We start from the raw sequence: 25,973 nt of genomic DNA, 5'->3' as shown, positions 1-25,973 counted from the left end.
CTGGTAGAAGGAGGAGACACTGGGCAATAACGATTTCTTCCACTTTAAAACTTCGCATATTTCTTCGAATAATAATACTATATATTTTTTAAAACCCTATCCAAAGATACACACGGTGGATTGGACGCAAAATAAAAAGATTTATCCCCGCTTGGTGTGTAATCCCAGGTCCCATATGTTTTTTAAATGTTTTATATTATACCATTTTGTCGACACCGTTTATATGTATGTGCATTCATGCCGAATTTCGGCTTCGTAGACTATTCTCTGAGCGTAACCGCGGAGAAACAGACAGACAGACGGACAGATAGATCGAAAATATAAGGGTGCCTTGTTTATTACGGAACCCTAAAAACGGTCACGGGATCCGACGCGTTTATTGTAGTGCATTCATTATTGTCTTGTGTAAATTAATCACTACGTGTTTGTTTGTGCTTCTTACTTAATAAAAAGCGGCATTATTACTATTAAATAATTTAAGTATAACTATAATAATGCTTTATGCTCCTATTTATAAATTCGTGTACTTACTAACAAAAAAGTGGTAGAAGTTAATACAGGGGAATTAATGTAATTTTCATTTACAAATTATTATCTCTTTAATACTGTTACGTGCTAGGGTTCGAGGATTTGGAGAGAAAGACCTGGTGACTCTCTTGAAGACTTTATTAACACTGCACTAAACACTAGGTCACAACACTTAGCACTAAGTCCAAACACTAATCACTAGGTCCAATCACTAAGCACTATCACTGTCCTAGGTCGTAGCCAAGTCGCAGGTTTCACTGGTTCACTCACTATTGATCACTTGTTGTCGCTCCGAAATCGCCTTGATGAAAGCTCAAAACAAACTGACTTGCCGGGCCTGCCTGCGGCTCTTTTTATATAACGAGACGAATTCCAGAAATTTCCCGATTTCACGTAAACAAGTAAACAACCGTGGGAAATTTCTAGTAGGCTCGGGAATGTGCCACAATAAAACTGCCGTCCTTGCGATAAGTGCAGTAAGTTGAATTTAATTTAGACCTTATGGACTCAGTCATAAGGTCTAAATTCAAACACGCTAACAAATAAAGGGTAAACACGTAAACAAACATTGGACCTTTTTAGAAGGTTCGAGTATGTACTTGCGCACCACGTGTCCGTATACCATGTACCGTAACACTACTCCCCTCTTAGAGATGCTCGTCCCGAGCATCATTGTTACTGCCATGGTAACGCGCCAGACGGTCTATGTGTACCACTTTGAATGTCCCTCTTGGTTGCTTTTGAATCCTGTAAGTCACGTCATTCAATCGGGTAACCACTTTGTATGGGCCGTCCCACTTGGTCTGCAACTTGGGAGATTTGCCTTTTCGGCGAGTTGGGTTATGCAGCCACACCAGTGACCCTTCTTCGAAGCCGCTTGTATTCGATTTCCGGTCGTATCTGGTCTTCATGTTCTCACTTGACTGTAACCCATTTTCCCGAACCATGGCGTGTATATAACGCATCTTTTCCCTTAAATCGCAGACATAATCTGGTACGGTCTTTGGTTCTTCCGGTGATCCTCCTGTCAAAAGGTCTACTGGTACTCGTAGTTCTCTACCGTAATTGACATACGCCGGGGTAGCTTTTATGCTCTCATGCTCGGCGGTACGGTACGACAGAAGGAAGAGCGGTATATACTTGTCCCAGTCCTTTTGTTTGTCATCTACCAATTTCGCCAAATGCCTCTCAAGGGTCTGGTTAAATCTCTCAACCATTCCATCAGACTGTGGATGGTACGCGGTGGTCCTCGTTTTATGCATTCCCAAAATTCTGCACACTTCCTGGAAGACCTGCGATTCGAAATTCCTGCCCTGATCGGAATGGATTTCTAGAGGCACACCAAAGCGAGATATTACTTCTTCGACTAGCTTAGAAGCAACTGTTGTAGCTTCCTGGTTTGGTATGGCGAACACTTCGGGCCATTTGGTGAAGTAATCCATGACAACCATAAAATACTTGTTTCCTGATTCCGTTACAGGAAATGGCCCAGCTACGTCAACTGCGATTCGTTCCCACGGTGCGCCAACGTTATACAAGCGCAGGCTCCCACGGCTCCTTGTCTGTGGTCCCTTCACTGCAGCGCAAGTAGTGCATTTGCGGCACCAATCCTGTACATCGTCTCGACAATGCAACCAGTAGAATCGTTCTCGCACTTTTGTTAACGTCCTCTTTACTCCTAGATGACCTCCTGATACGCCATCATGCATTTCACGGAGAACATCCGGTACTCTCGTTCTTGGGACCACTATCTGAAGATGGAACTCTCTACCGTTAGTCTTCTCCCATTTCCGGTAAAGTATTCCGTTTTGAAGAATCAGACTGTCCCATTGCGCCCAGTACGCCTTAGTGACAGCGCCAGTGGGTGCAACCTCTCTCCAGATTGGCTTTACGTCATCCCGTTTCTTCCATGTGATGATGTGTCGAAGGTCGTCATCTCTTTCTTGAGCCTCTCTCATACCATCATTCTCCCATGGACCCAAAGGACTTGTTTTCGTTAACTTTAATGTTACTTCATTAGATTCCTGCTTAACACAATGTTTGCAGTCTTCTGAACACGGCCTTCGTGAGAGTGCGTCGGCATTCCCATGCGACTTTCCGCTGCGGTGTTCCGTCTTGAAGTCATACTCCTGGAGTTGTTCTATCCATCGAGCTACTTGGCCTTCTGGGTTCTTGAATTGTAGTAGCCACTTCAAGGCTGCGTGATCAGTTTGCAGTAGAAACTGTCTGCCGATGAGATACTTGCTGAAATGTTGTAGCGTCTTTACGACAGCCAAGAGTTCTCTTCTTGTCACACAGTAGTTTCTCTCTGGCTTAGATAAAGATTTGCTGAAATATGCAATTACAACTTCTCTTTCACCCTGTTTTTGAGATAACACCCATCCAATGGCCGTGTTGCTTGCGTCCGTGTCGACTATAAACTGACCTTCAGGTTGTGGATACCCCAGGATTGGTGTTTCACACAGATGTTTCTTTAGTTTCTGAAAAGAATCTTCGGAAGTCTCGTCCCAAATAAACTGTCGTTTATCTTCTGTCAGCCGATGTAATGGCTTGGCTATCTCAGAGAATCCCTTAACAAAACGCCTGTAGTAGGAGCATAGGCCGAGAAATGCCCGCACTTCGGTTTTGTTCTTAGGGGTTGGCCAATTTTGGACTGCTTCTAGTTTCTCCGGGTCCGTCTGAATTCCATCACTGGAGATAACATGGCCGAGATAGTTCACCTTACTCCTGAATAAACGACACTTCTTCGGATTCAACTTTAACTTGGCCCCCTCTATTTTGGCGAAAACTCGTTCTAAGTTTCGCAAATGGTCCTCGAAGTCGCGGCCAACAATGATGACGTCGTCCAAATAGACTAAGCAAGCCCCTCCAACTAAGCCTGCCAGTACACACTCCATGAGTCGCTCAAATGTGGCAGGTGCGTTGCACAATCCAAAGGGCATGACGTTAAACTGCCATAGACCTTTACCGGTGGAGAACGCTGTCTTCTCCTTGTCTTTTGGATGAATTTCCACCTGCCAGTATCCAGATTTCAGGTCCAGGGTCGAGAACCATTTCATGCCACTCAAGGTATCCAGAGTGTCGTCGATTCGAGGTAATGGATAGCTGTCCTTCTTAGTGACATCATTGAGACGTCTGTAGTCCACACAAAATCTTGTGCTGCCATCTTTCTTCTTCACTAATACAACCGGTGAGCACCACGGACTTGCAGATGGTTCAATTATCTTATTCCTTCTCATGTCCTCCAAAAGGCCTTCAACTTCTTTTTCCTTTGCAATGGGTATCCGTCTTGCTCGTTGACGAATTGGGTTCTCGCTTCCGGTATCTATCCTGTGCTGAACCATCGACGTTCTTCCAAGGTCGCCTTCCTGACTGGAGAAGATTTTCGCGTGGCGTTGTAAAAACTTCTTAGCTTTCATGCTCTGCGAATAAGTCAGATTACTCTTGCAGTCATCGAGTAGCTCAGTCACTATTCCATAGTTGCTGGTGTTTGCTGAGTCTGAGCCTGTGATCGAACTACACTTTCTCATCCAGACAACTTCCTCGCACTTTCCAATGACGTCACCTTTGTTCAAGCAGATCTCGCGATCACCAAGATTCAAAACTCTGACCACGGCGTTACTGCTTCCACTAACAAGGGTTCTTGCCGTCATCAATTTTTGCGCGGATGTCTTGGTAGGTGTGTCTTCGATTAACACGCATCTGTTTGACTTCTTCTTTCCAGGTGGCGGTAGTTTCACCAGCACCCGAGCTTCCGCACGTCCAGGTATTATGACTTTCTTTACACATTCAACTTTCCCGCAGGTGCCTCCAAGGATGAAAATTTCTTCTTCACCACACTTGAAAACTCCGTCAGCGACATTAATTCTACAGTTGTGCTTCTTCATGAAATCCAAACCCAAGATGCAATCATCCATAATCTCAGCCACGATAACGTCATGAGGGTATGAGAACTCCCCCACATTCATCGTAACTGACATTTCTCCCAGGACGGGTATTGGCTGACCGGAGGCGGTAAGAAGCCGACAGTTAATTCTCCTCTTGTGCCTCCTTGCGGCTTTTATCAAATTTGGGTTCACTATGGTTCTAGAGGCTCCTGTGTCTAGAGTCATTTTGCAGTCCATCCCGTTAATAGTCCCCTGAATCACCAGACTATTCCCGCTACTTGCTTGGGAGACAACCGTTATTGGGGCTTCCTCCGTGTCAGCCAGCACTCGCCCCTTAGTCCTGGCTTTTATTCGTTTCCCTGCTCCCGGACAGGGGACGAAGCCCCTTGCTTCTTCAGCTCCTCCATTTGTTCCTCGAGCCTTTTCATTCTTGCCATCTGGGTCTCCTTCTGCGGGCAGTTGAGCTGAAGATGGCCCCTCTCGCCGCACTTGTAGCACATGGCTCCAAAACTTTTCTTCGTGGGAGCCTTGACCTCCTTGACTTCCTCAGAGACCTCGTGGATCTTATGGGTCTGTCGTATGTCACGGCGAACAGCCTCGACTTCCAAAGCATGCGCCAATGCTTCCTTAAGCGAGGTGTGGTGACGAAGCCTCACCGCAGCTCTGACCTCCAGATCCCTGATTCCGTCGACAAATGCTTGCACAATATTCGTGTCGACCATCTTGGCGTCAGCTCCTGGGTGTGCCTTCTTGACGAGTTTTTCAATTTCCAGCGCCCATTGTTGTAATCCTTCTCCTGAGCGTTGGACTCTGTCACGAAGTTGAGCACGGAACACGTGCTCCAGGTGTCGCTCCCCGTATCTGGATTCAAGGGCTTCCATCAGGTCTTTGAACCCATTTCCTGTATGTGCTTCCAGGACTGACAAGGCTTGTCCTCTGAGCGCGACAGTGAGAGCGGTCAGGCATTGTTCGTCAGTCCATCCGTTGGCAGAAGCAACCGTCTGGAATTGCTGACGATAAGCGTTCCAGGAAGTAGTACCGTCGTATGGTGGCACTTTAACTCTTGGTCCTTGTACCACTACGGAAGCTCCACTAGACGCCGCGATTCCTGTGGTTTCCAGGCGCACTACTTTCTTCTGTAGTTCAGTGAGGCCGGTTTTCACATTTTCCACATCCACTCCTAACCCGGTAACGCGTTCGTCCATTACGTCGACATCTTTACGAAGCTTAGTCACCGTGTCACTGACATCCTTTATAGCTAAAAGCGCTTTCTCTTGGAGGTCCTTTTGTTGCTCTTGTGACTCTTGCAAAGCGCGGAGCTTGCGGTCTTGTGACTCTTGCAAAGCGTGAATTTCAGCTCTTTGAGAATCTTGTAAAGCGCTGAGCTTGCGGTCTTGTGACTCTTGCAAAGCGCCGAGCTTGCGGTCTTGTGACTCTTGTAAAGCGCCGAACTTGCGGTCTTGTGATTCTTGCAGAGCCTGAATTAACTCAATTAGGCTTTGTAATTGGGGAGCCACTTGAGGGGCCGCAGAAGCTACGGGCGATGCATGGTGGCTGGAGCCAGTAGGCAGAGGTTGAGCAGACGGACCTCGGTGGGCGGAGCTAGTGGGCGTGGCCTGGGTGGGCGTGGCCTGGTGGGCGGAGCCAGTGGGCGTGGCCATGCCCAAAGTGGGCGGAGCCTGAGGGGCGTGGTCAGTGGGCGTGTCCCGGTGGGCGGAGCCAGTGGGCGTGGCTTCCACCAAAGTGGGCGGAGCCTGGTGGGCGTGGCCAGTGGGCGGAGCCATGTGTGCGGGGCCAGTGGGTGGGGCCTGTCCCTCAGTGGGCGGAGCTTGGTCCCCAGTGGGTGTGGCCTCCGCAACTCCTCTCTCGGAGTCAATGGCAGCAGCTCGCTGCGCCCTTGTCCTGACACTCCCCTTGAAGTCCTCTCTCGGAGTCAATGGCATCTCCAAATCGCACTTCTGACACCAGTTGTTACGTGCTAGGGTTCGAGGATTTGGAGAGAAAGACCTGGTGACTCTCTTGAAGACTTTATTAACACTGCACTAAACACTAGGTCACAACACTTAGCACTAAGTCCAAACACTAATCACTAGGTCCAATCACTAAGCACTATCACTGTCCTAGGTCGTAGCCAAGTCGCAGGTTTCACTGGTTCACTCACTATTGATCACTTGTTGTCGCTCCGAAATCGCCTTGATGAAAGCTCAAAACAAACTGACTTGCCGGGCCTGCCTGCGGCTCTTTTTATATAACGAGACGAATTCCAGAAATTTCCCGATTTCACGTAAACAAGTAAACAACCGTGGGAAATTTCTAGTAGGCTCGGGAATGTGCCACAATAAAACTGCCGTCCTTGCGATAAGTGCAGTAAGTTGAATTTAATTTAGACCTTATGGACTCAGTCATAAGGTCTAAATTCAAACACGCTAACAAATAAAGGGTAAACACGTAAACAAACATTGGACCTTTTTAGAAGGTTCGAGTATGTACTTGCGCACCACGTGTCCGTATACCATGTACCGTAACAATACTTAAGTATTATTATAGTACAGGTTCCCTAGAATATTTTATTTTTATTACTATCAAGGTAATTTCTTGTAAGCAGTTTCATTTTGATAAAAGGAACAACAACTTCCTCTATGAAAGTGGTAGCTAACAAAGATAAATATGATTTAATATTTCGATTTGATGGTCTTAAAGTATGGATTGTTTTATTCAAAATGCGTTACAAAATGAAGCTACTTATAAAAATTAGGTTGATATTAATTAAAAAATTTGTTCTAGGGAACCTGTACTATTGTTTTGTAACACATTAATTAAAAATTAAAATAAGTAATACTTTTTCATTTTATAAACTATATTTATGTAGGATCCGAAACATCTGCATCCGCATCCGCATCCGCGGATGTCAACCTCTAAAAATCCGCATCCGCATTCGCATCCGCGGATGTGAAAAAATCGGGATCCGCAACATCCCTGATCCCGTCGGATGGTAACCCTACCGGGTCTGGATGTGTATTAAATATTAGCTCGTCTGTCAAGCGCCCAAAATAGGCGTCTTACCTTTAGTGGAGCATTTCTTTACATTTTCGAAAATGGTTTGACAGTTCGTTACAGATGTATCATTTATAATAAAAATTCTAAATATAGATATAGTATAAAAGTATTAAATATATTTCCGGTGTCTGGTACTGTAACACAAGTCCTTCAGGTATTTAGCACGGGACCAGACTGACGTGGTGTGCAGCGTCTATAGATATTATTATTATTATTACTATATTATGTAATTTGAATTCAAAGAATGAGTAATATCAAGGAATTAAAACTTTTTTTACCTATTTATTTAGTTAAATAAATTAAGTTTAATTCAATAGGTATATATATATAATAGCTTCATATGATAGAAGAACACTTTAATAAAAAAAATTGTTTTACATAAACAAATCTTTTGATTTTTTTTTCTACAAATATTTTAAAACTACTATAAATTGCTGCACACAAAGCAATTCAAATAGTCCGCCGCAAGGCTTGTATGGAAACTTGACATTATGCGTAAACACTCTTTAATTAAAATCATAGGGTCTGAATTTAATTGATAAAATGGCAGAAGACATTTTATATTTGGGAGAGCCATGCTTCGGCACGAATGGGCCGGCTTGACCGGAGAAATACCATGTTCTCACAGAAAACCGGCTTGAAACAGCGCTAGCACTGTGTTTCACCGAGCGAGTGAGTTTACTGGAGGCCCAATCCCCTACCCTATTCCTTTCCCTACCCTCCCCTATTTCCTTCCCTTTCCTTCCCTACCCTCCCCTATTACCCTATCAGCAGCAGCTCTTCTGATACTGCATATGCCCATAGACGACGGAAGTTGCTCTCCATCAGGTGACCTGTTTGCTCGTTTGCCCCCTTATTTTCATAAAAGAAAAAAAGAAGAGGCAGTTTAAAATTCTCTAAAAGAGAAACTGATGATGATATTTTGTTTGTTACTTTGTTAGTACAACTTAAAAGTTTAACAACACAGATTATAAATCTAATTACATAATGTATATCATAAGCAAAAAGTAACCTTGGAAATGTTATAAATCTCAAACATGGTTACTAACTTATTACCAAACTGGTTTTTCTATGAGGCCACTTTAAGGAGGTATTTTAGTAACATTGCAGATAGTCTTAAAATGATTATGTTAATAACAAGTAACAACTTATTTGTACAGAAATATTTATATCATAATTATATTTACGGAAATAAGGATGGTAGTGGTTTAGTTAATTTATTATTCCCGCATAATTTGCATCTTTGAAAAGTAGATTGTTCCCATAGGACACTGTATTCACACAGGGTAGCTACTGTCTTATACATTTATCATTTGTTTTTACGTGGTAGAGCCATGCGCTTACGATGTTGTGAATGTCCATGGGCGACGGAAGTTGCTTTCCATCAGGTGACCCGTTTGCTCGTATACCCCCTTACTTATTTCATTAAAAAAAATGTATCAAGGTATAGTAAACCAAGAACTATTAACAACTTTTTAAATTTGGTTAAAGGAACAAAGTTTGTAGAGTACAAGCTTCACCATAATGTGTTTACTTTATGGTTAAGCATGTATTCCATGTTCAAATAATAATGCACCACTAACCCTGTGATCTCCATGAGCATTGCTTGTACATATATTCCTTGTGCCGACATCTTCTTCCGTATATGCATAATTTGTGGTACTTTTAGGAAGAGACATGACAATATTGTTATTGTACTGAGAATATGAGCAAATATTTGTACCACCTGTTCACTTATTTCAAACATTTTAAACCTGAAATCAATACAACACTTATTCAGACACAAACCCTTTAGGAAACAATTTTATACTGTTAAATAATAGTTGGCACTTGGCAGGGATCTTCAATGTGATTTGAATCAAGTGTCCCGCCACATGGCTCAAGGCTAATATAAATCCAAGTGTACGGATATGACGAACTAGTATCGTAGACATAAATACAGTTAAGAAGTTAACATACTGTAACAAAAATGTTTAACCTTTCAAGTTCTCGTTAATTAAAAATGACTAGACAACAGAGTGGATTCACTGCCATAAATAACACTCATTTACATATTTTAAAATTAAAAAACAATTATTTTTAGCTAAAAAACGTAAATATTTAAAAATCCATTAGAAAAACCGAGAATTTAAATTGACAATAAAAGTGTATTCCAAAACTTGAATAGTATACTAGCGGGTGCATTTTAATGCATTTGATAGGCTATCAAGACGCTTGAACAATAATTCACAAATAACTGGCAAGTCCAGTAAACTGTTTAGCATTTAAGAACACACTCTTATTTCCTACAATGACATTGACAGCATCATCATATTGTGGAAAATGATACAGTTCGACAAAGCTTTATTTGAACGTGGGTGACATTGACGGGAGCGCTGCTGGTAAAGGAGAACTGTCAAGTACACATGTCAAAAATGACGTTTTTGTATAATAGAAGCGTTTAGTTCCTTTTCTCGCCACGTTCAATTAAAGCCTTGTCGAACTGTACAATTTATTTTTTGGCTTTTGGCCTGGCAAAAAAGTGAAGAAATTTAAAAGTGGCAACATCGTAGTGTCATGTCCCTTTCAAATCAATCTGAAGAAGGGACATGACACTATGATGTTGCCACTTTTTAATTTCTTCACTTTCTTGACGGACTATAATAATATACCCATATTATTATAATATATAGGTCTACCTATTTTAAGTCTTTTTTTTTATAAAAAAAATATTTATTCTATTATATAAAATATATAAATTGGCTGTATATGTCATTGAATATATATAGACTGGAGAGAGCCTTATATCGGTGTATAAGCGTCAAAAGCGTGTAATGTTATGTCCTACTTACTAGGACATAACAAAGGAGTCGGTCTGCATATTAATTCATGTAATATAAAGTGTTAATAAAGATTTTTAGTGAACTTTTAATGCTAGATATTGTTAAGTTTTGTGAAGATAAACCATAAGAATGGTCAAAGAATGCCTCAAACACGTGGATTTAACATTAAATACGTAAGTTTTGAACATTTTTTGGGCTTTTCAATCGGTATTTTTGTAAGCTAAAAAGATAATTTATAAATTTATTAATCCCTTATTCGTGCTACCTATATAAAGCATTAGTGCTAAAAATGTCACACCAATAAATAATTTGGCTTTATAAATTACATAGCTTTTTACGTGTGTTTACGGATTCTCATCACTTGAACTATAGTTAATCGATATCATGAACTAATTGACTTTCTTTTCTGTATTATAATGTGCTTCGAAATAATCAACAAATAGAAATATTCAAGAAAATAAACGCACACTACTTGTATGAAAATAAGCACAAAATGGCCACGCGATGACGGGCTAAGACTACATCTATACTATTATACTTTATCTATGGAGGCAGGTATCACATTTGCGAAAACCAACTTGAAACCAACTTCTCTCTGGACGGGGGTCCCAATCTGTAGAAGCTTTAAAATGCCCCGACTATAATAGTTATTAGTCAGTGATGCCAACCTGCAGGTGCAGATAATTTCAGATCGGTGGGGAACATCTAGTGCACATTCTAAAAAGAAAACAACCCATTTTAGGAAAATAATACAAAAATACAACATCACTCTTCATCATCGAATACCGAGCATAGCTCGGTCAAATAGCTAGTGTTTTTTTAAACGAGAAGAGTCTGAGAAAACCATTACCTACTTTATCTATGGAGAAAAGGAGAAAACCTACCTTCTTTGTTCGTGATGGACTCGATTTAAAATTTCATGTACACCCGCGTGTGCGATTTTATTCAACTTGAAAGAGAGGCCATCTCAATTTATAGTTGCACAACAATATGTCCAAGTCCAAGTTAGACTAGCTGTTAGCTCCAAGGGATTCTAAGAGATGGCGATATAATATTCTGTTAACTGGATTGAGTAAACACTCAATAGATGGCGCTATATTAAACTTTTAGCCTCTAGGGAAGTGTTTCACGACGTCTTCTAGTATTATAATATTAATTTTATTATTATTGCTATGGTTTATAACATAATTTAAGGCAGATTATATCTGCCCAACTGCAGCGTATTTTACGTTTAAGAGGGCGACCAACCCAAAAAACCTTCACTCTTCACACTGATCAGTGATCACGCCCGTCTTTTATATTGGGGTGTTCCACGCCAAGCGGACAGAAAAAAATAGTCGATGTCTCCGATTTTGATAATATTTGGATATGTTATTCCTACACGTGTTATTAATATGTGTGCTTTTATTTTTGAAATAAAGTAGCTAGATTAAGAATGATGGGACTTTGAAACAATGATATTCTATGTTACTATTGCTTTGAAACGTGACTTTTCTATTCGGCACCCAAAGCTTCAAAGCCGATTATAGATGGGAAATTTTTTTTGAATAATTAAACCACTGAAGATTACTCCATTAAATTACCATTTTAACTGCATTTTTGAAAACAAAAAAAATATTTTTTTCTTTAAAAAATGCAAATAATTTTTTTTCTTGATTTTCTCAAAGATTTTGATTTTTTTTTATTTTTTGAGACTCCATTTTGATATTTTTTTATATTTTTTGTGTAAATAGCTAACATTCGATAGAACATATTTCCTGTACTACTTCTATAATGGGCCGGGAAGTGGATTAGGAGCTAGACTGAAAATACTGTCGAAGGGTGGCGTTCAGCGCCATACTATTACTATGAGCAGAGATCACTACATCTATATGCCAGGTGAAAAAGGACGACGCGGAATCATCGCCAACTTAGCGGGCAGTTATAGGTATTCTTTTTTTAAAGGTTAATATCTAAGTTATTAAAAAATATGTAACATAATCCCTGCCTTATGTATTGTAATTATACTAAAAAGTTTCAAGCTTGATTTTAATGTATTACTCGAATACTTACTAGCAGTTTATCGTGTTAATTTTTGTAGGTGATTTGGAAGCAACTTCGCATTTTTTTTCTATCGAGAAAATTGTATGCTATCGTATTTTTGAGTAACATAGTCACTGGTGTTAGTCCTGAAGTTTGCTGCTTCTTAATTTAACATTCAGTTTTATTTTGTTTTTAATATAGTCTGTCAATAAAGTGAAGAAATTAAAAATTGGCAACATCTTAGTGTCATCCCTTTCAAATCAATCGATATAAAAATGCGACTATATATATACACAGGGTGTAACAAAAATAAGTGATAATACTTTAGGGTGTGTACGTGTTCCTTGTAGAGAGTTCACTGTGAAAGTAGCAGCGCTGAAATAAAAGCAAGAAACACGTACACACCCTAAAGTATTATCACTTATTTTTGTTACACACTGTATATATCGGCTTCAACGATTTTCATGAAATTTAATATATATGGGGTTTTGGGGGCGATAAATCGATCTAGCTAGGAATCATTTTCAGAAAATGTCTTTTTATTCGTGTTTTATCGATAATCGATAAACTGAAAAATATGACTCTTCCTGACATCTATTGGCGAATAATAATACTATTTTGTTGGCAACTAATTGTTTTAACGACCAATAGATGGCATTTTAAGTAACACGAAGTCAATGAGTGTTTGCTATACCGAGCAAAGCTCGGCCATCCAGGTACTATTATTATATAGTGTGTAACAAAATTAAGTGATAATACTTTAGGGTGTGTACGTGTTCCTTGTAGAGAGTTCATTGTGAAAGTAGCAGTGCTGAAAGACCAAATTTTTCAATTTTTCAAATCGGACCAGTAGTTCCTGAGATTAGCGCGTTAAGTTAGCCCTTTCAAATAATTTTCCCCGTTTTTCCACATTTTCCTCTATTCCTTCGCTCCTATTAGTCTTAGCGTAATAAAATATAGCCTATAGCCTTCCTCCATAAATTGGGCTATCTAACACTGAAAGAATCCTCGAAATCAGTTGCGTAGTTTTAAAGATTAAATAGAACAAAGGGACATGAGGGAAGAAAAAGCGACTTTGTATAATACTATACTCGTATGTATAAATGAATATATTTTGTTGTTATAACAGCAATAAGAATACACAATCTGTGAACATTTCAGATGTCTTGCTATAGCAGTTCTTGAGAAACAGCCTGGAGACAGACAGACACACATACAACGAAGTCTTAGTAATAGGGTCCCGTTGGTTGAGTACCTACTACCTAGCACTGGTATTATAGATCATACCCTTTAATATATATGCTATTATGTGTTTATGTATCAGAATATAATATATTAAACTACACAGTAAGTATTTTTTTTATGAAAAAAGGGGGCAAACGAGGGTCACCTGATGAAAAGCAACATCTTTCGCCCATGGACACTCGCAGCACCAGAAGAGCTGCAAGTGCGTTGCCGGCCTTTTAAGAGGGAATAGGGTAATAGGGGAGGGTAAGGAAGGGAAGGGAACAAGGGAAGGTAGGGAATAGAAGGGAATATGTTAGGGGATTGGGCCTCCGGTAAACTCACTCACTCGGCGAAACAAGCGCTGTTTCACGCCGGTTTTCTGTGAGAACGTGGTATTTCTCCGGTTGAGTCACCCCATTCGTGCCAAAGCATGGCTCGCCCACGTATAAATTAGTAGTAATTTTTTTCATTTCCGTGAACCGAGGTACACGAAAAACCAGTCATTAGGAATTTCTCTGAAAACAGTTCATATAACGTAGTCGCTGGGTAAATCATCCCGGCTGTATCGATCGAGGGTTCCTAGAATTATTCTATAATTGGATCTCCAAACGTGGTGCCCGTTGCTAGGGACTGCCCTAGAATAAAAGAGGGCGGTGGGTGGAGCCTGCGCTGTAAATAAAATGCCAGTAACGTAAAAGGTCAGAGGTCAGGTTACGTAAATGCCAGAGGTCAGAAAGTAATTGCGATGGAAATGCAAATCGACGGGTGCAAAGTAAAAAAAGTCATCTGCAATTTTGAGTTTTTCGTTTTTTTGTAGAAACTAGCTTAAAATATCATGTTCTACAACATACCAAAAACAAAAATTCAAATATCACCTTATTTTTGGTACTTTTGTCACGTAAAAGAAGACATCTACTCTTGTTTTGTGAAATTGCACGATGTAGATGCGGATAACTACCGCTGGTCGTCTATACGCGGGACGCGCGGGGGTCATGTTATGCGGCATAAGCGGCTATCTGCCATATAGCTTTTTCTACGTTGCGATTGTGATTTAGATGTCTCAATTTACTTTTGCAAATTAGTATTGTTTATTATGTTTATGAGTACCTATTTATGTTAATTCTTATTGTTAGCTATATTAATTGACTTCTAATTTGTTACTGTTATTTTTTACTGTTTTTTCATGTTCAGAAAGTCCAAAACGACTTTTTAAAGAAGTTGAAAGTTTCCGGAACATAAGTGATAGATTTATCGAGCAAAATACTGTGTTGCCCGATGAAATTATTGAACATCTTATAGAAAACCTTGATGTGTCACCGATGAAGACAAATGAATATAAGTTAACTTTGTAAGATAAGTCCCCATGATCTGAATACTCTAGGCCAGTCACACCAGTTCACTCTCAGTCTGAAATATAAAATGATTTTGAAAATTTGTCGATCTCAGCAAATTAACAAATACGCCAACACCCTCAGAATACAGTTCATCACTTCAAGTCCGCCGCGTCCATTATCAGTATTAGATCAAAATATTATATATTCTTTTTTATTAAACAGATACTTTGATCTCATATAATCTATGACCTGCTTGAGTTTATTAACTCAAACAGGCCATCGAGTATATTGTCCCTCTCAAACTTTAAATCTTCTATAGACAACACCATTGATGCTTCTTCGGCAGTGGAGGCATCAAGTGAATGTTCTACGCCTTCCTCGTTAAACGGTAGAAAAAGACGTCAGTTAAATATTGATCTAAAGAAAAGGCGATTGAGAAATAAAGACACGTGTATTGATACGAGACGTAAATTACGACAAAATTTAGGTAAACAATTACATCAGTCCAGAAATGGTAAATTGCAACCTGCGTAACATCATATCCCGGCATTTGCAAGTTCTCGCGAAGTTTTTCTATTAACTTATCTTTAACCGGTTTTGGGATCTCTGTGATCACGAGAAGCAATTGAGAAATCGTTGAAATAAAATTTCATTTTGTGTTCTGAAGAATCGTATGCACCCCTCCGATGGTGTAAAACGTCCGGCGATGCTTATGATGTTATAATGAACCCATCATGCTTACAAGTGCCAAGTACAAAGACTTAAAAAGCCTCTGCCTAAATTATAATAATTTACAACATAGTTCCTGTACTGATAATGATACTGAATAATTTTTAAATTAGTTTAAAATAATTAAAGTATTGACACAGAATTTCATTTTTGTTGTGAGAAAATACGATTTTTACGAAAGTAAATGAATGATTCCTAAGTATATCCATACTAATATTATAAATGGGAAAGTATGTTTATTTATTTATTTGTTTGTTTGTCCTTCCTTCACGCTCTAACGAAGAAACAAATCGTATTGTTTTTTGGCATAAACTTAATTGAAAGGATGAAAAGTAACATAGGCTACTTTTGGTCTTGGAAAAACATCATGTTTCTAAGGGAGCTTACGGGAATATTTGCAATTTACGCGATTTTCAAATTCCACGCGAGCGAAGCCGCGAGCAAAAGCTAGTATTTCATATTTTAACTTCCTTCTAAATCGTGTACCTTGCACCGAATCGACAACGTAGAAAAAGATATCTACGCAATTATGTTCTGAACTTGGTGTGTTTAAGATGTAAAACGTTTAACTACATATTTTAATAATATAACTTACTTTTAATAATAATATAAAGTGTTACACTTTACGTAGTTACTGATAATCGTACTAGTAATCGGTAAAAATACTTTAATAAATATAATTTTTAATTCCCACGTAGAAACGACCAAGTGGTAGTTAACTCAGTTGTCATATTTTCAAGCGCAATGTAGATGCAGACAACTACAATATCTCGTAAATTAAACATTATTAGAAGAAATTAAATATACATGTGGATTCATTAATAAATAATGAAACAATGATGAAAATTTCAATAAATTTTATCGGAAATTGACAAAATGGGAGCATTTTTTCCTATTATGCGCTCTCCTGAAAAGTTGCTGTTTTGTAGATGACTCTTTTTACTTTGCACCCGTCGAAATATTCGAATTTATTTTAGCCAAAGACTTATATTTAAAGTTTAAATAGAAGTCTTTGATTTTAGCGCGGTAGCCGCACTTTTGCCAGTAAAAAGTATCCTATGTGCTTTCCGGGACTCAGTATCTCCATACCAAAGAACAACGAACCTTATTGGCATACCATAACTTACATATGTACTATCAGAGAAGTTGATTCCTATGCAAATCGGACCTAAGTAGTTTGGTTGCGTTACGTCAAACTCAGCTGACAGATCACAATTAACATTGAATTGACATATTCGACCAAATATGTTGGTCTGTCAATTGCATAGGAATCAACTTCCTCGATGATACATATTATAAAATGTCGTATTTTGGTGTACACCTATGAAACATACGCCAATGGATAGAGAAGATGTTTATATGTAAATAATAATAAATACTCTTCGACAAAATATCGTAAATGGTATACCTACTTTCTGAGTTATTACGTTTAAGAATGTAAAATAATTTTATTTCAGACTAGCTGTTGCCGGCGACTTCGTCCGCGTTAGCAAAATGTGATAACAAAGATAATAAAAAAAATACATTTAATATCCTCCTCCTTTTCGTAAGTCGGTTAAAAAGTAGCCTAAGTTATTCCTTACTGCATCAGCTATATAGCTGATGCAGTAAGGAATAACTTTTTTAGGCATATGCCTAAAAAAGTCCCGTTAAAATCGCTCCTGCCATTTCTTAGATTAGCTGGAATAAACAGACAGACAGACAGACAGACATACAGACAAAAATTGTAATAAATGTTGTTTTGATGTCTGTACCCTATACATATACACATTCATATGCATGTAGTAAAAAACGGTTCTTTCAATATTACAAACAGACACTCCAATTTTATTTATATGTATGTATGTATATGTATAGATATACTACCTGAAATATTTCAAAAAGTATATTATTTACGACATTTTGACAAAGAACATTAAATTTTGTTGCTTGTAATTATTTTCTCTGTCGATTGACGTATGTTTCTTATGGGATACGAATATAAATGCCATTGTACTTGCCACAGTAGGTCGCTCCATACAAAAAGGTTCGAACTCTTTTCAGCAAAATCGGTTTAGAGGTGTGGGCTTAAAGGCACTGTGGTTGTTGCAACTACGTAAAATGGGTTTTTTAAATAACGTTTTTAGTAAAGTAAATGTCATTATTTAAGTATAAAATAAGTACCGTTTTAAAATTGAGAAAATTTCCTATACGCAAAGGTATATCAGTACACAATTTGAAAAATTCTGCTCGATAGAAAAAAATCTCAAAGATGACTGTTATAGGGCATTTTCAAAAAAACGTGTACCCTTGCAAAAATATGTCTATATTTTTTAAGGTCATTTATTTACCTTTTTTTGAATGTCATATACAAGGAAAAATATTGAACTAATGGAATAAGTTAAAAGAACGCTGAAAACGTTATATTATTCTGATATTATTGAAACAAAATCGAATTTTCGACGAAACAGATTCCGTTGTGCGACTAAATGTAAAATATAATTTAATACAAAAAATACAGCAATAAATAGATTTCTTCGTTAATTTAATCTAGTGAAATGCATATTTAATTGTTTATAAAAAAAAATTAGATAATTTCAAGGATCAACAAGAGTAGCAATTATTTTTAATCCATAGTGTGACTATGTGACCTAACCACTAGGTTATTTTTCATTTTTTTACATGAGTAAGTAATATTTAACATATTTAAAGGAGTTTTTATAACACAAAAACCTTTTATTTAAACATTTTTATTGTTGCACTACTTATAAAAGTAAAAATTCTTTGATTTCATAGATTTAACTTCAATAATTAGAGGGACGAACATCTCATAATCATAAAGATGTGTTCACATGTCTACGAATTCCTAAGTTATTAATGACATCGGATTATATGCATGATCAAAGTGCCGAAATATCCATGCAAATATGCACGAAAAATGGTCGAAATATGCACAAAATATGCACAGTCAAAAGTCACATAATATTAAAATTTATTATTTTTTTGAAGACTTTTCCGGTAGTGACATTAATAAAAGCGCCAATTTTTATAATTTCACAAAATCCAGGATTTTTAATTTCTTGAAATAAAGACTTTATTTATTTATTATACGCCAATAATAATTTTCTACCAACATTTTCCGATTGCAATCTTAATGCCCATGGAAGTTAAACTACCGAAATAGGTATGCACTATCAACGAAAAATTGCCAAAATATGCACTATCGCCTAAAAAGTGACATTATATGCATTTGCATATGCAAGTATGCAAATGCATATAATCTGATGTCTAGTTATTATAAATCTGCAAATATCAACGACACAAAATGATTTTCAACTTTACTGATAGAAAAGTAGTGGAAATAAAATCAAAATTAAAAAAAAAAAACTTTTAGGTACTTAAATTTTAAATATTTGTTATTGTTAAGTAAAGGCGACGCCTTGATAATTTGGCTGTAGCGATATCGATTTTTCAATGACTAAAGCTAAGAAATTAAAGTTCATTGTCAGTATTTACCATGTCTTTGTCTTTGATTTACCCATAGCATAACACGATTGGTCAACTTTTATAACACAGAATAATCAATCAAATAGACCTGTGTAAAAAAAAAGGATTCCTATTTTTCCAACAGAGGAGAGTGATTTAAGCTTCCAAATTTGTACATGGCTTGGTTCAAGCATACACTTTAATTTGCCCATAGCTTATATGAAATGTATTTATGGTTTTTAAATTACGCGACAAAACTATTTTGTCGCTTACGCCCTTTCCATTTTTTGTTGTTCCATTGCTTGTTTTCTGTGAAAGGCCGGGCCAGGCTTTCATAGAAAACTAGCAATCTAAAACATATCCAAAACGGTTTTTTACTTTAACGCGGCGTCACCTTAACACATAAGTAATAAAAAATATATTTGTACGTTAATCGTACCAGTTTAAAAATCTCCAATTTTCTTAATAAAATCTGTGAATAAAAAAATAATTTATTTAAAATGTGAACTAAGCTTTATGCTTTCCGCCTGTTGTGACTTGTCCGTTCCATTATATGTGACCATACGAAAAGTCACAAGTCGGAAGTCACGTAATATTACTTTCTTTTACTTTTAAAGTGTTTGTAAATAACCGATAATAGTTATCACAATTTCATTTTTTATACTAAATACTAAGCTAATTTTGCAACGTGTCAAAAGTAGAAACAGTTGGAGAAAGTATAATAATGCTTACAAAATATGGTCACTTATCTGAACAAATAAACCGTTCCTGAAGAACCATCCAACCTGCGTCTGCGTCTTGTAGCAGATTTTTAACTACTAAATTCAAATTGAAGTTTCTCGATGTACAATGAAATATAGTGCTATCATTTAGTGCCGAAAATATTTTTGTAGTATGTTTATAAAACTAAAAAAAACGGTCACTAAACCGAACATTCCGGTCGGGTTGCTTTTTCATGATTATAATTTTAATTAATTTGTAGTTAAATTATGTTAGATTTTTCAATAACAAGACATTCAATTGATACATTAAGTATTTAGGAATCTAACATATGTTTTTTAAGTAACTTACTTTAAGAAAAAAAATAGTTATTAAAGATTTTGTTACAACTTCTGGGAAGGGGACAGGTGAATTTAATAGGTTTCGGTACTTAAAAACCCTTATAAATCTCATAATAAATAAAATTTTATACAAACGTGAATGTATTTTAATAAAAGAAAACTTGTTTATGCCCCTACATTAAAATTACAAAATGTTAGTATGTAATTTTTTACAAATAATCCGTAGCGAAGTCGAGGGACAAGGTAAAAACCAGGGGTACACATTTTTTTGAAAATGCCCTATAACGCTGTTTTTCATAATTAAATCATTTTATGGCTAAATTACACACTTTCTAGAATAAAAAAAATGTTGTATTATGTGTCGTAACCTACCGTAAACGATTTGATATATTTGATTTGTGTAATACTAAAAACAAAAGGTTTTTACTCCTATTTTCGATTATCAAGGCACGCGGCGAGCGCGTAACCGCCACTGTACAAGGCGCGCTGATATGAATGTTATTTTAATGTCCTTAACGTCGATATTCGTACTGACAGACATCGACCTGCTAATAATTTTAGGGACTACTGGGCCTGAAGAGGTAACAGACAGACGGGGACAGAGAGACAGACACACTTTCGCATTTGTAATATTACCTACCTTTCGACCTCACATTAAGCCGCCCTGGACTTCCACGTATATTTAAAGACTAAAATTAGCCAAGTCGGTTTAGCCGTTATCGAGTTTTAGCGAGACTAAGAAAATCATCTAAATAGATATAGAAAATAAGATCTCCGACAAAATTACATTATACAATGTGTCCCGACACCGGTATCCGATCCTTTAATGTTATGATCTATGGCAAATTTTATCGACAAATTGGCTCTCAAATTTTGTCTCTCCCTCACGGTTGTAAAATGATAGCCATTTTAGTTTTTCTCGGGCTTTCACACTAATCTGTACTTCTCCTGTCTCTACTCTAAACTTGTGGACTACGCTTACACATAAATTTCGTGAAATTAAACATAGAAAAAACTAAAGTTTAAGAAAAAAAATGTGTATTTTTTAATTAAGGTCAATGTGTAAGTTGCAAACATTTTCATTAAAATTGTAGTGAATTTTTTGAAAAAACTAATTTAAACACTAAGTATAAACATAAATGCTTATTACAACAAAATTATAATAACTAGTGCCGGTAAAATCTACAACTTTGTTTCATCATCATTTATGGGATAAGACATTTTTCTACATACTCCCCTAATTAATTTTGATTTGATTATTGTTATTGATATGTATACTTAGTACTAATTTTTTTTATTCCATCATATTAATATTTAGTTAGTTAAAATAACTTTTTAGTTTACGTGGCAGATTGGGGCCTTGCACGCGAAAGTTACGCGTTTTTACCATTATTTTCGCCGCTCAATTAAAATTATAAGGGAGGTAGGATGTATTAAGGAAATATCCTGCTTTTTAAGGATATTTTTTCAAATTTTGATTATCTCAAATAAGTTTTGTTTTTGAAATATTACAAAAACTAAACCCTTCTTTTTTACTTTATTGTTTATAACTTTTGCAATTTTTATCAGCCCCTCTTGTATGCTCTTTTCATGCAGTAAAATTTGGGCAATGCTATGATTTAGTAGTCCTAAGTTTAAATGCTAATTAACAATAAAGACATGTCTGTTTCTTAGGTCAAACTAACTTTGCAAAATCGTTTTACCCACTGAGCCACATGAAACTAGTCGTTCAAATGTGGAAGTTATTGCCGCTAGACGGACTTACCTCCCAGACGGACTTCGACACATTGACCTTAATGGCTTTTTGTGAAAAATCTAGCGATTAAACTGTTTTTTTTTTTATTTTAAGAAGATAGAGGAGGTTTTCATCTGAAATAAATTCTTTACTTCAATGCTCTAATTCAGATAGTTTAGAAGTTATAACGATTTTCTTATGAAGTGTAGGTCAGATTAGTATGAAGCCAGAGATTTTTTTTTCAAAAGTTGGAGAAAAAAATATTTGAAAGCCAATTTGTCACTAAGATATGCCATAAATCATGAGTTCTAATATTTTTTCTCCAACTTTTGAAAAAAAAATTGTTTCTCTGACTTCATACTAATCTGAGCTTATACTTCATAGGAAAATCGTTATAACTTTTAAACTATATGACTTAGAGCATTGAAGCAAAGAATTTATTTAAGATGAAAAACTCCTCTATCTTCTTCAGTCAGATTAGTGTGAAAGACCGTCAAAAACAAAAATGGTTGCCATTTTACAACCGTGAGAGAGAGAGAAAAAAATTGAGAGCCAATTTGTCGATAAAATATGCCATAGATCATGACATTAAAGGATCGGACACCGATGTCGGGACACATTGTATAATTATTGCAATAGCAAAAATAATTTAATGTAATTTTTTTGAAGTGGAAAAATCTATTTTCCATATTTTGGTCATGTACTTACTTTAACCTAATATAATGATTCGATTTAAAAAAAATTGTGGTATACGATGTCTGAACTAAAATGAAATGTTGAAATATGAAATATTTAATTTAATAAAAATAAAAAATCCTTTTATAAAATAAACCTATTACAGACAAACTTTCACATATTTTAAGCCTGACCAACTAATAGTAATATATTATATTCCGTGGTCTGACCGACTCTACAATTATCAGTCAGGTCCTTATTAAATAATTGGGCCTTGAAAAAACAAAAATATTGTTAAACAGAAAAGGAACTGAATTTTCTTACTTTGTGTCAATTTTAATGTCGCTATATTTATTTTTTATAAAATTAGGGGGCAAACGAGCAAACGAGTCACCTGATGGAAAGCAACTTCCACCGCCCGTGGATGCTCAGTGATGTCAACAGCTATTCAATTTCTTCCTAAAACAACTTTATAACCCAGTAAATTTCAACCAAAACTCCCTAAATATAATCCAAATATTTTATCACTTGTGGTGCGTTCTATTAAGCGACCAAAACGCTGAAAATACTCATCAGCCGTTTCCATGGCGACCGCAATATTTGTGATCGCGGCGAAAATGTCACTCATGACGTCATTATTTTCACTCATACAATGCTCAAAACGACCCATCCTAAAAGGTGGGTCGAAACTCGAAGTGAACGTTTTAACAAAGCCGCCATTTTTGCATAATTAAATAATAATAAATTATATAATATTGTCAACGTGCGGCACGTGCCGACTGGACGTCAAATAAAAGAGTGCTGCTGTCATATATCACACGGAGATGTCACTATCAGTAACACTGCGTGATAAACGCAGTGTTACTGATAGTGCCATCTCTCTTGCTCAGGCCTTTGTTTCTCTATTGCGCTAGGTACTTATCATAACTTTATGGTATGAACTTAGTCATAAAATCTCTTAGGCCCACTTGCGCCAAAACTTTGAGTTAAATAAATAACCCGGGGCTTAATAACTCAGTGTTAACGTTTTTAATTTTTAACTCATACTACATATTGCACCAGAATAATTTATCCCAGAGTCAACTAACCCGGGCTTATGTCATGTTCATTCATTCTTTTTACATCCAGCCAAATATGATATAGCGAATGCTGAATAATTCTAGTGTACTGCTCTCTCTCGCTCCACAATACTTTAAATAAGGCTATCTCCTTATGTCAGATTTGAAATGACACGTGGTTCTATGTCGCATTGTGCGTGCGTCTTGTGATAGGTATTTTGTGCAAATAAATTAAGCGGAAAATGATAAAAATTGGGAAGAAACACTTGTGTCCAATGTTTATCTAGTCTAACCTATTTATAAAGGAGTTCACTAAAGACGCACTAATCCAATGATATTATTATTAAACTTTGGTACTACTAACCCAGAGTTAGTTGATTTAACCCTCCGACATCGGTGGGTTAAAAATTTAAAAAATAACTCGAGGTTAACTCCTAACTCTTGGTGGTGCTAACTAAGAAATTCGATACATTTTAAATTTTTATTAAGTACAAAAAAGGTAAAAATGCAACACAAGCCGCGCAAAAAGTTGAATTGTTCGGAATCATACCACCTGCAACTTTTCGCCATCGTCGCACGCGAAAAATATACCATCTTCATCACCTAGATGAGTGACAGTCTTCCACCGTGCGTTTCTCGCGTAATTTTGTGTCGCGCACTGTAAAACTCTGGGACGAACTGTCACCAGCAGTATTTCCAGACCTATACGACCTGCAAACCTTCAAGAAGAGAGCGTATTCCCTCTTAAAAGGCCGGCAACGCACCTGCAGCTCTTCTGATGTTGCGAGTGTCCATGGGCGACGGTAGTTGATTTCCACAGGTGACCCGTTTGCTCGTTTGCCTCCTTATTTCATTAAAAAAACCTTAATTTGACTTTCATTAAATGACTTAAACATTCGTCGACTTACGAGGTAACCCTGTATTACCTGTATATGTTGCCGCTATAACAGCAAATACTAAAAACAAAATAAAATTAATATTTAAGGAAGGCTCCCAATTCCCATGCAACAAACGTGATTTTTTGGCCTTTTTTGCTCTATATCAATAATGGCAACAGATACGTACTTGTAAGTTATATGTGTAATTAATAATGATATTAAAATAAAATAAAAATTAAGAGGGGCTCCCATACAAAAAATACAAAATTTGGCCTAATTTTGCTCTATAATGGTACGACATTGGACATCGCATGAAAACACAATGTATCTTATAATTTATTCATAATAATTATTATACTTATTATTAGATTGTTTAGTCTATTGCGCTCCCTGCGATTGACGCAGGCCCCTACCCGTAGTGCTGTGTGATACTGTATAGTGTTATACTAAACAATCTAATTATGCGATGTCCAAGTCGATCTATTTATTTAAAACGTAAAAGATTTTTAATATTGATATGATAATAACTCACGTAATAACTTGAGACAGAAGGCCCCCTAGGTAGGGACTGAATAAATTAACCGACTTGGTATTGCATGGATCTCATGTATAAAAACTGAGTTGTGAGACTTGGTTTTTTACAGGATGTTTTTGATGGGATACTATTATGTACTTACCTCAAAGAAAGACATAAAATTATACTCTTAAGGCTGATTCCGCCCTGAAATTAGCAGGTCGATGTCTGTCAGTACGAATATAGACGTAAAGGACATTATAATAACATTCATATCAGCGCGCCTTGTACAGTGGCGGTACGGCGCTCGCCGCGTGCTTGATAGGGCGAAATAGGAGAAAATTATACTTTTCACATGGACGTGATTGTTCGATTAAAAATTCCTCGTGAGGAACTGTAGTATAACTGATAATGTACTAAATATAAAACTTTCAATGCTCTAAGCCAACAGGTTAGGAAGTTTATACAATATTTGCAGAAAAATCGATGACCACGGTACATTTTTTTTCTGAAAACCTATTGAGTTTGGAAAAAAATCCTCGTGAGCAATTGAAGACTAAAGACCAGTCTACAACATATATTTTTTTCGGTATTGTGCTTTAAGTTGCACCAGACTAGTTTATAGAGGTTGAACTCAGACGAAATTGCCAGGTAGCCCCTTAAATGATTTTTAATAATAATGCTACATGTTTCCAACCAACGATATCAAAATACTACGTTGGTTCTAATTCTATGTTTCCAACTACTCCGTTCTTCTGAAGTTACAGGTTATATAGGCGAACCTTAGGTACATATTGTTGAAATTACGTCAGCAAATCAGGTCTACAGAATACATTTTTCTAATTATATCTTCTTCCTCCTTACTATTAGTATATGAAATATTATACATTTATGGACAACTTAAAGCATTCAAACTAGTTTTGTAGCCTACGAACTCATTTTATCTAAAGCAACATTGTAAACAACCGTGTACATATTTCA

The 25,973-nt window shown here is 36.8% G+C and overlaps 1 protein-coding gene across 3 annotated transcripts in view; it reads right to left on the bottom strand.

The window, feature by feature from the left end:
- LOC121739042 (solute carrier family 66 member 3) overlaps positions 1-9,534 on the bottom strand; it is a 28,376-nt gene extending 18,842 nt beyond the window's left edge. Inside the window, exons 1-2 of one of the 3 annotated variants that reach the window (XM_042131354.1) lie at positions 9,451-9,534; positions 9,056-9,226 (exon numbers count right to left, since the gene is read on the bottom strand). In XM_042131354.1, the coding sequence (XP_041987288.1) occupies positions 9,056-9,219 (164 nt within the window). In that variant the 5' untranslated portion in view covers positions 9,220-9,226; positions 9,451-9,534. Of the gene's footprint in view, positions 1-9,055; positions 9,385-9,431 lie in introns of those variants that run through there. The other 2 variants (XM_042131355.1, XM_042131353.1) reach the window with 2 other exon arrangements.
- Positions 9,535-25,973: the final 16,439 nt, after the last annotated feature.

This window comes from Aricia agestis, chromosome Z, assembly GCF_905147365.1.
Source record: "Aricia agestis chromosome Z, ilAriAges1.1, whole genome shotgun sequence".
Taxonomy (NCBI): Eukaryota; Metazoa; Arthropoda; class Insecta; order Lepidoptera; family Lycaenidae; genus Aricia; species Aricia agestis.
Note: the sequence above shows the minus strand (reverse complement) of the source record. Positions and strands in the feature narration are given on the sequence as shown.